This window comes from Magallana gigas, chromosome 4 (assembly GCF_963853765.1).
Source record: "Magallana gigas chromosome 4, xbMagGiga1.1, whole genome shotgun sequence".
Taxonomy (NCBI): Eukaryota; Metazoa; Mollusca; class Bivalvia; order Ostreida; family Ostreidae; genus Magallana; species Magallana gigas.
The window spans coordinates 19002849-19016803 of record NC_088856.1 but is presented as its reverse complement, the minus strand read 5'-3'; the positions used below and the strand labels follow the sequence as shown (position 1 = coordinate 19016803).

At 36.4% G+C, this 13955-nt stretch overlaps 2 protein-coding genes across 2 annotated transcripts; both read left to right on the top strand.

The window, feature by feature from the left end:
* The first annotated feature begins 343 nt into the window (after window positions 1-343).
* Window positions 344-4481, top strand: LOC136274521 (uncharacterized). The gene is made up of 6 exons (XM_066081552.1): window positions 344-499; window positions 1207-1400; window positions 1733-1896; window positions 2016-2232; window positions 2692-4090; window positions 4341-4481. The coding sequence occupies exons 2-5, from the start codon at window positions 1211-1213 to the stop codon at window positions 2787-2789; spliced, it is 669 nt and encodes a 222-aa protein (XP_065937624.1). The 5' UTR covers window positions 344-499; window positions 1207-1210; the 3' UTR covers window positions 2790-4090; window positions 4341-4481.
* On the top strand, window positions 3282-12507 carry LOC136275017 (uncharacterized). The gene is made up of 14 exons (XM_066083263.1): window positions 3282-3297; window positions 4028-4090; window positions 4341-5339; window positions 5426-5488; window positions 5749-6134; window positions 6493-6928; window positions 7040-7277; window positions 8061-8596; window positions 8847-9062; window positions 9450-9701; window positions 10448-10524; window positions 10898-11148; window positions 11476-11724; window positions 11961-12507. Exons 1-14 carry the CDS (start codon window positions 3282-3284, stop codon window positions 12505-12507), a joined length of 4329 nt encoding a protein of 1442 aa, XP_065939335.1.
* Window positions 12508-13955: the final 1448 nt, after the last annotated feature.

Below are 13955 nucleotides of genomic sequence, written 5' to 3'. Positions count from 1 at the left end.
CGCTACATACTCCCCAATCTTCGTGGTGAAGTTCCAATTTCTCGACCAATCAGATTGTCCCCTCATTCCAATTCTCATTCCAATTCTCATTCCAATTCCTATTCCAATTTTTTTGAATAAAAGAAAAATATGGAACGCTTCACGAATTTGCGTGTCATCCTAGCGCTTCACTTCACTCTCTAGTCGTGGTTTCTCGACCAATCAGAACCATGGAAAACCATACCAGACTAGCCAATCAGAACCATAGGATTGTATATTTTGGTTTTCTGCACAGCAGGATCGTCGCCATCTTGGTCTATTTGACAGGCGTCTATTGATACAATTTAGACTTTGTTTACATTTATATTTTGCAGTATTTTAGTGTTTGTTTACTTGTATTATGTTTAGATTTTCCTAGATTATATCAGTCTGTGTTTATATTGCCTTTTCACCGATTGTACTCGGTCATTTACACCCTAAAGCGGAGGAAACACAGAGGAAATTCCAGCGCACTTTAGTGGTACTGTCACTCGTTTCGTTACAATGATACTAATTAATAATTAGACACTTCATGAATGAAAGTTATGCTATTTAAGCATTTAAATTGTATACGATACATCAATTATTTCCTTAGTATCAACTTACAACAAATAATGGTAGGTCAACGCTGCTTCTATAGCCCTATATATATAGGTCAATAACATTGTAGGTTTGATCTTGTGTACTGTAGACTTGCAAAATCACCACCCAGTGTCGTGAGTTTGCTGATAAGGTAACAAGTGATGTGGGATATGATAATGACATAATTTATTCATTGTTAGTACAAATTCCTCAATCATTTTTATAAAGCAAAATGAAAAACGAAAACATTTCTTAAGGTAGCCTATAACAGAAGTCTTTAAACATTATTTCTAATTGGATTAAAACTGACCATGAAAACAGTAATTGATGCTAACCGAAAGTAAAATAATTATGTATGTGCGTGTGTTATATTCTGTTTTAATTCCACATATATAAATCTCAAATAATTAATCAAAATGTGTTGCATAAATATCATCGGACAGAATATAGTACATTAGTTTCATAGATGTTTGCAGTCACTGGTTCGAAAACGGGTGCCAGGTAGCTCAGTTAGTAGAGCACTTGACTATAAGTTTGAATCATGATATGGTCTGTCAGTAATCAATATTTATTACATGTAAAACCGTGGTTTTTTTTTTTTTTAAGGAAAATGCCACCCAAGTACCCTTCAATTAGGAGGGGAAGGGATGGAATCCCTGTTCTATACGACAGTGATGCTGCTCGGCAGTTTAAGGAGAGGGCTTGGTTTCCTCCACAGACAGCATCCCAGGTAGAAAATCTTGCCAAGGAATGTGTAAGAGAGAGAGGTGGGGATGTCAATGACAGAAAAGACGTGCTAGGTAATGTATTCATTTGGTATTTATAGAATCTATGAAGTGTCAACTGAACGTGATTTGACCCTTTGGATCAAGTTACTGTTTTAATAATAGATATACATGTATATAATTATCATATACCCATCAATTTTCCCTTCTTAATACAGTACTATCAATTTTACAGAGTGTGATCCAATTTTCCGGATCATCACACTGTGCTTTTCTGATTCCCTATCACCACTCTCTTAAAGTGATGAAAACCTGACCCATGAAAAATGAAAACTTAATTCTGTCTGCTTTGACGCAGCATATAATTATCAAGCAACATTTAGTATAGTTTATATTTCTCACTGCAGGAGAGTTCGTATTGCAAAGTGGGAAATACAGAGGGCAGAAGTTTTGTTGGCTGCTGGAAAATTGTCCTGGATATGTGGGCTGGTTTGTTGGGTCGATTTTGGAGGACCGAGTGAAAGGCGACAAGTCCTCAGTCACTCAAATGGCAAACAAAGATTCCCTTTTGGTAATCCTGATTATTATTTTAAAAATAATTACCAATGTCATGTACAGTGTACTTATTTACATTACTATGAAATTCTATAAAAAGGTACCTGAATTCATATTAGTTTTGACATTATGCAGATGTATTGTTCCATGTTTGAGGAGTCTCGGGCCATTGTTAGCCAAAAACTATCTGGTAGGAGCAAGAAAATTCAAGATGAATGGAAGAGACTTTGTGAGAAAAGGAATGTTGTACCTGGGCAACAATTTCATTTGCTTCTTTCTGGAAGAGAGCTGTCCCCAGAAGCGCTTCGGAGAAAGGTCAGAAGGATTGCAACTCCCAAACGAGTAACACCAAGTAAGTTGCTCAAATTATTTACTGTTAACAATTTCATTACCTTTTTAGGTCACTTGGGTTACTGATCTTGTGCTGTTTGTGTCATTAAAATTAATTAGTTAACAATTTTACCATAAGTTTTTAACTTCTCAAATATAATGCTATAGTTACCATTTTTGGTGTAAAGTATCATTAGGATAAGAGACATTTAAAATATGAAAAGTTTGGAAAATTATGATCAAATCCATCATAAAGCCCTTCAAGCTTCATTGGATTTGATCACCCTTACCAAAATTATCACCTTACAATACTCAAAGAATTATTTCTTTATTTCTTAACACATACACTATTGTTATATTCAGTAGTATATTCTCACTATATAACTCTATATAGAGAAATAGTCAATAACTGTAATATTAGCTCGTTATAATATTAAAGATATTCATTGAGAGAAGTTTATCATTTTTTCTATAATTTCAGATTTAAAGCAGCCTTCGAGGTCACCAGCAACAGCAGATGACATGAGGTTACTCGAAGCTGTTCAAGAATTTGAAGTGGAGTCTGGTAATGTTTTCTGAAAAATTAAATCTAGATCATTGTTAATAATGATATGAAAAAGAATATATTGAAATACACATTGATAAATACATTATAATGATAAATATATTTTTGAGTTTACTAGTATATCAAAGGCAAAACAAATAAACTATGTTTAATTAAATAAATAGTGGACGGAACAAATTTTTCAGCTTCAAATAATGTTTGCAAGGTCATATATTTTGAAAACCATAACTGAATGAAAATAAATGTGATGAAATTTCATTTTTTAATAAATATTCCTCTTTTAAAATCATAACCACCTCATTGATTTTACAGATTATTTCAGGTAAGAGAGTTTCACCAGTGCCATATAGGTTAAATTCAAAATTGTGAAGTTTAAGTGAAGTGAATTTTGAATGAAATGAAAGAATTTTTTTTTTATTTTAAAGTCTTTTGAAAAATTAATCTAGGTACTTTACTGTAAGCAGTAGTAAGAAATAAACAACTTTGAAAACCTATTATGGCAATGGATGAAGTACACCACAAGTAAATTGATGTAGTCTTGTGTGTACGTGTGGTGCTGTGACCATAATTGGTGTTGGCTTAAAATGATACTATAATCTTTACACTGGTGTTAGCTTCAAGTGATTCCATAATCCTTACACCTCTAATACATGCTATATCTATGCTTTTATGTCTTCACCTTGTCTTAACATACCGGGATAGCCACATGGATATATCACCTGTAATTTTTCTTCTAAACTATGTTTCAGAACTATCACTTCATCCTTTTTCATATCCATTACACATCTCATTATGAAATTTATGCTCAAAATATTTTCAGGATTATTTATAAGTAGTGTAACGACACTCATACATTTTTCATCTATAAAATTCAAATGTGCCAGTTCTTAAGCAGTTATTACATGTTTTTATATACTCAAAACTCTTACTATCACTTCATCAATACTCTCGCATAAGCTCGATCAAGCATATTTAACTCAAAGCTTTGTCAAAGTGCTACCTACATCCAGTTTATTAATAGAACTTGCTTCCTACCTCGCTAATGTGACCAATCAGTGAGTTCATACTTGTTTAATAGTTTTCCACAGTAAATGTTAAAGGAAATTGTCATATTCTGATAGTATGGGGAGCAAGCTAACCATTTTTCAGCACTATCAGACTTTTTGATTCATTATTCAAATAATTAGTACACTTTCATTTAGTCAATTATTTCTATTTCATTTCTAATTATTGCATCATTTGTGAACTTCAGGTGTTTTACAGTCCCCAGAAGTTGAAATTAGTAAAGTGAGAAGAAAGCTTCTGCAAGAATCGGGTAAATGACATCTACATTGTTATGATAAGTTTCCTTTATGTACAAAATAATTCATATTTTAAAAATATAGTACAGGAAATAAGCATAAAGACTCATAAAGAAAACTTAATACTTTTGTTTTTTTGGCAATTTTTAATTGTTACTTGCTTACGAGAGAAAATTTAGTGATGATATCCTGTTTCTCTTCTACTGCAAAAGAACATGATATACATTTATTTTCAAAAATATATGTTCTTATGTGTAATTTTAGCCCTGCCCTCAGCAACCTCCAGCACTGCTGCTCCTGCCTTAGTGAGGCCCTCCCCAACCTCCAGCACTGCTGCTCCTGCCTTAGTGAGGCCTCCCGCAACCGCCACTGCTGCTCCTGCCTTAGCGAGGCCCTCCGCAACCTCCCGCACTGCTGCTCCTGCCTTAGTGAGGCCCTCCGCAACTTCCAGCACTGCTGCTCCTGCCTTAGTGAGGCCCTCCGCAACTGCCACTGCTGCTCCTGCCTTAGTGAGGCCATCCGCAACCTCCCGCAATGCTGCTCCTGCCTTAGTGAGGCCCTCCGCAACTGCCACTGCTGCTCCAGCCTTAGTGAGGCCCTCCGCAACTTCCAGCACTGCTGCTCCTGCCTTAGTGAGGCCCTCCGCAACTGCCACTGCTGCTGTTCGTGACTTAGTGAGGCTTCCCGCAACTGCCACTGCTGCTCCAGCCTTAGTGAGGCCCTCCGCAACTTCCAGCACTGCTGCTCCTGCCTTAGTGAGGCCCTCCGCAACTGCCACTGCTGCTCCTGCCTTAGTGAGGCCATCTGCAACCTCCCGCAATGCTGCTCCTGCCTTAGTGAGGCCCTCCGCAACTGCCACTGCTGCTCCAGCCTTAGTGAGGCCCTCCGCAACTTCCAGCACTGCTGCTCCTGCCTTAGTGAGGCCCTCCGCAACTGCCACTGCTGCTCCTGCCTTAGTGAGGCCCTCCGCAACCTCCAGCACTGCTGCTCCTGCCTTAGTGAGGCCATCCGCAACCTCCCGCAATGCTGCTCCTGCCTTAGTGAGGCCCTCCGCAACTGCCACTGCTGCTCCAGCCTTAGTGAGGCCCTCCGCAACTTCCAGCACTGCTGCTCCTGCCTTAGTGAGGCCCTCCGCAACTGCCACTGCTGCTCCTGCCTTAGTGAGGCCCTCCGCAACCTCCAGCACTGCTGCTCCTGCCTTAGTGAGGCCCTCCGCAACTGCCACTGCTGCTCCTGCTTTTTCCACTGCAGAGCCAAGACTATGTAAGCTTGTGTCTTCTTAAGTAATTGCTTTCATGCTATCTGATGCCATTCTACATATTTTAACAATATAATAATCTAATTTTCAGTGTCTGCCACAACATCTGCCTCTATTGAACATGATCTTGAGGCCCCATCGACAGCCAGTAGAGGTGAGTTTTGTAATCTCACCCAAGCGCATCCTGTTTACTTTTTCAAGTGGTACTTATAGGTCATTGTGTGTTGTCTTACATTACAATTTAACAATTAAATTTTTGAAAAATTAAATGGAAAATTCTTTTAAGATTTAGCACTTTGAGATGAGGGACATGAAAATTTAAAACTTACTTAACTTGTAAAGTAGACTTTTTACAATAGGTCAATGTTTGTATATTTTGTTTATGGTGAGCCTAATGAACATCAATTTTTTCAGACACATCAGACACTCTGACTGTCCTGGCTGGATGGAAGAAAACTCTGCCCGATGTGGATCACAAGTGGATATCAGAGACTTTTTTCAGGATGGGGAAACGCGGCCCTGAATTTGATTTCACTAAAGTCTCCAAGCTTTGGTACCAGCCACCACAGCCAAGCCTTTCAGCAAGTATCCTCAACAAACCAGATCGGTACTTTGCTCATCGGTTTTTCCTGTGGATGCCCCGCCACCTGTTCCACATGGACCTTGTTTGTCCTCAGGAGGAATGCAATGGAAAACTGACCAATGCCGGAGTCCATCAAAAAACCCGCATGGTGTTGGATGTAGACTCTTTCTACAACATGGCTGGAGAGTACCTTAGTTGCCCAAAATGCTCCAAAAAGGTAATTTATTTCTATATTTAGATTTTTGTTAATTAGATTTGATCATGTCACCAACTCATTTTTATATACATAAAAAATTGATACCTTTTTTTTAAGTATCTATAATCCCCGTACAAGATGCAATAGGACTGTTGTCCCTTTCCTTAAATTTACTTGCCTCCTCTTTTATCTGTTTTATTCATTTCGGTCTTATATATTATGTTACTCTACATGTGATAAGGTAATATATGTATATCGGTTAGTAACGTTGTAAATAATTTTGGTGCCTTTAAGGTAATGATCTGTAATCTATACATATGCATACTCATAATATGGTAGATAAAAATGTATTTCTTATGAAACTTTTTGCCCATTCTAGGTCATCAGTTGGAGTGAGGGTATACTTAGGCAGCTTGACAACACCAGCAGGAATCAGTTCCCATGTATTTTGACATCAAAATATGCATGCGACCTGAGGGTTGTCAGGCTCCTTCGTCAAAGAACCTTGGGAAATAGCAGCAGTGCTGTGAGCAAGGTGATAGAGGAGCAGCATGGTGAGAAGTATGTCACCAGCTTAGAAAGCTACTTCTCCAACTGCAAATCTTTCCAATCTTCTGCTCATAGAGGTTTCTTTGGCATCCCTCACTTTCAACGGCCACCACCCCAACCGCCAGTGCCAAGACACCGTTGGTTCATGAAAGTGTACCAACTGGATGTCATAAACAGACTGGATTACATCAAGGCATCCATAACATCCCAGTTTGGTGCCATACTGAAGATGGATTCAACTAAAAAAATTACAAACAAACTTGCAGGTATTTCTTACTTTTCACTATTAGCCACAATATATGTCATTTTTTTTATTTTGCACAACTTAAAAATTTATTTCCATCTATTATTTACATGAATTATTATGAATTTTTCAGGTCATGGCAGAAAGACGGCAATGTGGGCGACAAATGTAGGGAATGAATACGGACAAATACTCATGTCCGTATTGACTGAGGGAGAGGGGGCATCCTTGAGGCCAATGATCGAAGGCATTATGTCACGCTATGAGAAGGCAGCAGTAGATCCTCCTCAAGTCCTGTATGTTGACAGAGATTGCTGTGGACCGGCAACAGTACACAAGTACTTTGAAAATTGGCCAAATATTAGCATAAGGTAGGGAGACACAATGAGTATGCCATGGTATTCTAATTTGCTAATTAATGATTTTTATGCTTACAGCAAAACTCGTTTATAACGAATTTCAAGGGACCGTAGAAAAAACTTCGTTATAGCCGTAATTCGCTATACGTTTATAACGAATTCGTCTAAAATATTATAGCGAATTCGTTATAAAATAATCGGCTTACAGTTTTCCACACTATCGTAAGTTATAAAATTGGTATTACCGCAATTTTCAAAAAAATGTCAATATAACCATTTCATTTTAATGAAAAAAAAAACCGTATACTATTTGAATTTGAGTATCTTATGTATGCATCTTAACATTGCATGTATCTTCAATGAAATTTGAAATGGAAAAAAAATCGTTATAAAAATGATAAAATACGTTAAGATTTTGCCAGCGGGGGTCTTAAAATTACTTCGTTATAGCCGTAAATTCGTTATAGCCGTGTTCGTTATATACATTAATTTTCTAAAGGTTTATATAAGAAATTTGCCGGGACATGAATAATAATTCGTTATAGCCGTAAGTTCGCTATATCCGTGTTCGTTATATTCGAGTTTTGCTGTATATCATTAAAGCTGGGTATTAAGAATATGTAACATTTAAAAAATGTGTACTATAACAATAATTTTACTGCATATAGTGATGATAATTTTTCTATGATCTATAATCATACTCTCAAGACTAAGGGCTTTATTATACTTAGGTTATCTGTAAGGCTCGAGGCCTCTCATTGACATCTAATCATAGAAAACAATTACTATCCTCAGGTTAGACATCTGGCACTTTATGCGACGGTTCCCCTCTGGTTGTACCACTGACAAGCATCCTTTGTACAGCATTTTCATGGGCAAGCTTAGTCAGTGTGTCTTCAAATGGGATGAGGATGATCTCCAGCTGCTAACAACAGCCAAGCGGGAAGAGATGATCCTCCAGGGAGTCGTCAACCCCTCTGAAAAGGATGTCAGGCGAAACCTCTCCTCCACAGAACTGGCACTCCACTGTAAGCGTGTCACCCGAGGAACAGAGGAGACCCAAACGCTGATATCAGGCTTGATACAGTCATTGGATGGCCCCAAAGGGTGCGACACATTAGGTGTCCCATTGTTTGAAAGCGAGAGGATAGCTGAGGTGTGGAGGGTCCAACAACAACATGTTTCCTGCATCCAGGACCCTGAAGGTGTTCATCTGTACACACAGACCGGTACCTTGAAGAAAGGTGGGGTTAGTCTGCCTGTGTACAGATGTGCCAGAGGATCGACCTCCCTCGAAAGTTTTCATCTCCACATGAACAGGTTTATACCAGGTAGGAAAAGATATATTACACATACTGCAATTCCCAGCAACAGTATAAAATTTTACCTTCCAATTAAAATAGGCAATCATTTGCCTTTCTTTATTAAAACAATTGCACATTCATGAAAATATGTTTTGGGATGTCTTTGTGACTCCTAATCATATTGATCAATATTTAACATAATTTTGTAGTTAATTTTGAGATCTGATCTGATAATAAATACATTTTAATGAAAAATGTTTCTCTTTAAATGAAACAGGGACCCTGGCCAACGACATAAATTTCCAAGTTTTTTTACTGGATGGCCTGTTCCGTTGGAATCTAGACAGGGAGGCTGCTGCTGTCAGGACAGATACCAGGGAACGTTGTCCAAGGACATACAGTGGTCCTCTTAAAAACTCGGTCAATAAACTGTCTTTAGAAATCCTAGGGGAACCTTTCTTCGGGGACTTTCGACCACCAGGGATGTATACAGGTGAATTTATGACACTGATTTTTATACCTCCACTCCTAAGGAGAGGGGTGTATACAGTTTTACCTTTGTGTGTCTGTCTGTCTGTCTGTCTATCTGTAACAAATTTCTCAGCAACTTTTTTTTAAAGGTGTTTGAAATTTTTACACACTCTTTGTTTAGTCATGCCACAAGATATGATTTATTTTTTGTCCATATTAATGTAAACTTCATGTTAAATGTCGACACTGCTTATAATTTTGTTTATTCACATAAGAGCTTGGGTATCACTGGTGAGCATTGGCTCATGGTTATGTTGTTATATTTGTTGCCTTTGCTCACCAATTTTGTTGACTACATGTGCATTAAAAATTGCTTTTATAAATAACAACTTTGCATGTACTATTACAGGGGAGCTCATAGGCATTGAGTACTTGTACTCCCAAACAGGAAAAGGATCAACTGATTATGCACAGGCTGTTCTATCAATTTCTGAGGAAGACAACCGTGACGTTGAGGAAGAAGATGAAGGCTTCGAAGAGATAGAAGACGTCATTGATCCTACAATCCCTGCCCTTGAGTGTCATCCTGAGCCAGTGCCTCCCATTCTGCCCATCCCGTCTATGGCAGATTATGAAAAAATGTTGGAAGACACATGCAGAGGTACATATGGCATATTTATTCAAACAATATCTTATAATTGAATCGAACAGCCCTCTTAATGTTATTTCATATCAGAATATTTGCATATCCATTGTTCTTTCCCACTATAAGTCCATACGGAGGAACTGCAATTATATTTCTATAATCGCAATTGCTCTGTCTGTATACTATGACGTCATAAAGGTGTGACGTCATATACTTTTCCATGGCGTTAAAGATTAAAACCACTATACAATACATCATATGTTTTTCTCCAACTCCATAAAATTGATGTTGCCTATTTGATATTAAAACATGTCTTATAATAACATTTTAAAGGAATTACTGTTATAACATATCATTGATTCTGTTAACAAATCTATGTGAATTAAAATGATACATTACAGTCTACATGATTATTTTTGATGCAATAACTAAATGTCAAGGTCTTTGCTAATACAAGGTATTTGAGAGTGGTAAAATGCAAATATAAGTAATAAACAACGAATATTTAGTGAATATGGCGTTATGAATAGCAACTGCTCTGCTGGCATATTTTCCATGATGCGCTAGCGCGCATCATGGAATATGCCAACAGAGCAATTGCTATTCATAACGCCATGTTCACTAAATAATGTTGTTTATTTCTTAATTATTCTAATGGAAATTCAAATTTGCACTTAGTTATTGCATATAATGCTTTGCAATTTATATAAAATTAAATATGTAGGTCATATTCATAACATTTTTTAACAATCTCTCTGTAGCAGAATCAGCAGAGCCAGTTTTAGTGCCTCTACACCAAGACCCTAAAGATAAACCCCAGAACACTGCCGCTGATGATGTAAGATATATTTTATCAACATGTTTTTACACCATATTTATCAAACAACTTAAAATTGCTTGTCATCTACTAATATTTTGTGATTTAATATCCTAGAGGTACTCATCTGAACAGTACTGTTGCCATGAGCAGCATCATACATTGCATGCAATCCATTCATAATTTCAAGTTTAGATTCCTTTGCAACCACCTACATGTAACTGTCATCTCCCAGTATTGTTAAAAGAATGACATTCCAATACCCGTGAAATATTTAAACAAATTTGCATGCTGTAATTTGTTAAACTGTATTTGATAGATTCATTTCCCCCTTTTGATGGTTTTTAGTCGAAATAAGGTGATACTTATGTATTTGATATATTTTTTTTATCAGGATGTAGTTGGTCCAGACAACATTCCTGGTTACGGCCATGTCTTGCGCCTTGCAACCTTCCTTGTTTCATTGCGGGATGCAAAGGGATTGTTGCCAGCACAGCTGAAACAATTGAAGGACTTGTGGAGGGCCCTCAGTGATTACGACAAGCTGAGGACTGTCTTCTCTCCAAGACATCAGAAGGGACATCTCCAGGGCAGGTTTAAAAGCCCGAGGAAAAAGGTGGCACCTGGGGTCGAGAGTATTGAAAGGTACTTATAAATTATACCTTAATTTTCATTTTTATGAAAAATTTATTGATCCATAAAGGAGATGGTGTCATTAAAAAATTCATGCACGCGGCCGCAAATTCTATTTGATAGAGGGAAAAGTCTCATCTAAATTAAATTGTTAATGTATAATTAAATCCAAACATTTTCATAATTTCATAAGAAATCCTTAAATCATGTTTCCAATGAATCTGATAGTGATTTTTTTAAGGTCGTACCATAAAACATGTTATTTATTAGTTCAGTTTCAACCTTGAAAAAATATACCTGAAAATCAGTAAGTTACAGTTTTCTCTTTTCTTTTGACAGAGTTGTACTCGGTCCGAATCAAGGACCCGCACAATGGCCAAACTGTAACCGTTACACAGAGGCCACAGTTCATCAACTCCTGCAGATTTTTAGGAGCGATCTTAGGAGGGGAGGGAGGTCCGTAACCAGGTTTTCATTGGTTCTTGGGGCCTTCCATCACATCAGGCATACAATCCTCGAGAACCATGAAGCTATGGAGGAAACCGATATACAGCTCCCCCTCTTGAACAAAAAGACGCTTAGCCAATGGTAATTAATTTTTCATCATTATTTCCTTTGATTTATTTTGTAAAAAGTATGATAGTTAAGGCTATTCTGGGATACTTTTATTACTCATTCATTCAAAGAGGGGTAAATACATCTAGTAGTAAATTAAATAAATTTAGAACACATTTCCTTGTCTTCTGACTGCTGGAATGAAAATTAAATTTAGATAAAGTTGTTGAACACAATTTTATGTTAAAGTTTCACTTTCCATTTTATAGGTTTAATGACAAAAGTAAGCAGCAGGACAGGAAGGTTTTATCTCAAGGTTTAGACCTTCCAAGTCCTTCACTGACAACTAGCAAGGCTCCTGCTGCCCTGTCCAAACCTTCAGTGCTTCCGACCGGGGACACTCAGCCATATCCTTTCCATAATCCCCCGTCTTCTGTTGGCTTGGCCAAGGTTAAGGACAGGAAGAACAAACCATCATATTTGAAGATATTGCCGTCCCCCAATCCAGCTGTCTCATTCCAACTTGTCACGGGTCCAGGGAACACAGCAGTACTCGTACCATCAAGTGTCCCACCAGCTAGTGTTCCTTCTACAAGCCAGGGAGGAATGAAACGGAAAGGAGAGGAAGTGAGGACTGCTGCTACGGAGGCCAAGAAACCGAAGAGATGCGGTAAATGTGGAGAAGAGAGGACCCCACCTGGCCACCAACAATACATGGGGTACAGATACTGCTCCTCTGTGGACAACACACCTTTTACAGAGTGGAGGGAACAACTGAAAAATGCAGGAGTAGCGAGGAAGAAGAAAGGAAACTGATATTTTCAATTTTGGCAATTTAAGGATTCAAAACATTCAGCAGCATTTGGAATTTTTGGCACCACAGTAATACCGAAACAAGAAACAACAAAAAAGGAAAGATAAACATTCAAAAAGTGTAAAGACAGCTTAAAAAATCTTTTAATGCTGCCTAATGCATTTCTGATCAGTGTTTTGCTCTTCTCAGATATGCATTAGAAGGTTCCAAGCCCTTGTAAAAGCAGAGGAAAAGAATTTTTAACTTTTAAATCTGTGCAAAGTGTTCTATATTTATTGACATAAATATATATATATGGAATAAGGGTAGATTTTATTCCGTTTACATTTCCTAGAAACATATTTCTGTTCTTAAAAGTATGAAGATGTGATTTAAATTTGCAATTGAATCTAATGTTTATATTTATGACAATTAGAAAAGCTCAACACTAATTTAGAACCAAACCCATTGACAAGCTTCTGTAGTTCAAAGGTAGAACACTTTCTTCAAAGAAAAAAGAGATCCAAGTTCAAGTCTTGGCAGAGGCATATGTTTGGGTTAATGGTTTAATAAAAGTCACTGTTTCAAATAAATTTTATATTCAATAGGCTTTACTTTTTAAACTTTACATATTTATTGATCATTAGTATTAAATAATACACAATAACAGAAACTTTTATTTTTATTATTAATGTGTCTTTTTCTCCATAATTTATTTTATATCTTATTTATTTGCAGCTCAGATTCTGGGCTTGGAAACTGTAACTGTAACTGTTCTCTTTCACATCTTAGGGATTTCTGCTTTACCATCCTTTAAACAAAAACAAACAGAAAAAGTTAAGATAAACACATACATAGAGCATCAGTTGACAAAAATATTTTTTAATTACCTTTATTATTTTTCAATCCTCTTGTTTTTATATACTTCTACTTTTTACTTAATTTTTAATGACTTCTGAGAAGTTACTTTCATGTAATAATTATTAAAACAAAATTATACATTGAAAACTATTTCTCTTCTGCTTTAAAAGTTATTATTTTTTCCTCTTTTTTTTAAAATTTATTTTTACTTTTTATTTTTATCAAATTTATTTCAGAAAACTGCTTCTCCCATGCTTATTTTTTCCTCTTTTTAATTTTATTTATTTTTACTTTTTATTTTTTTTTTAATCAAATTACTCTTGGTTGAATTATCTCTAGTTTTAAATTACAATTTATTAACATTTTAAAAGCTGCTTGTCCTATGCTTTAAAAGTTATCATTTTTACCATCTTCCTGATACCTTTCTTATTTTACTTTATAATTTTATATTTTTATATATAATTTAATATACTTTATATTTTATAATTTTAATTTATAATTACTTGTATAATGCCTGTAAAAAGGTAACTTTTAAATTAAAGTTATAAAACTGAATAATTTGCATTGAAAACTGCTTCCTGAAGGCTTAAAAATGAACTATTTTTTCTCT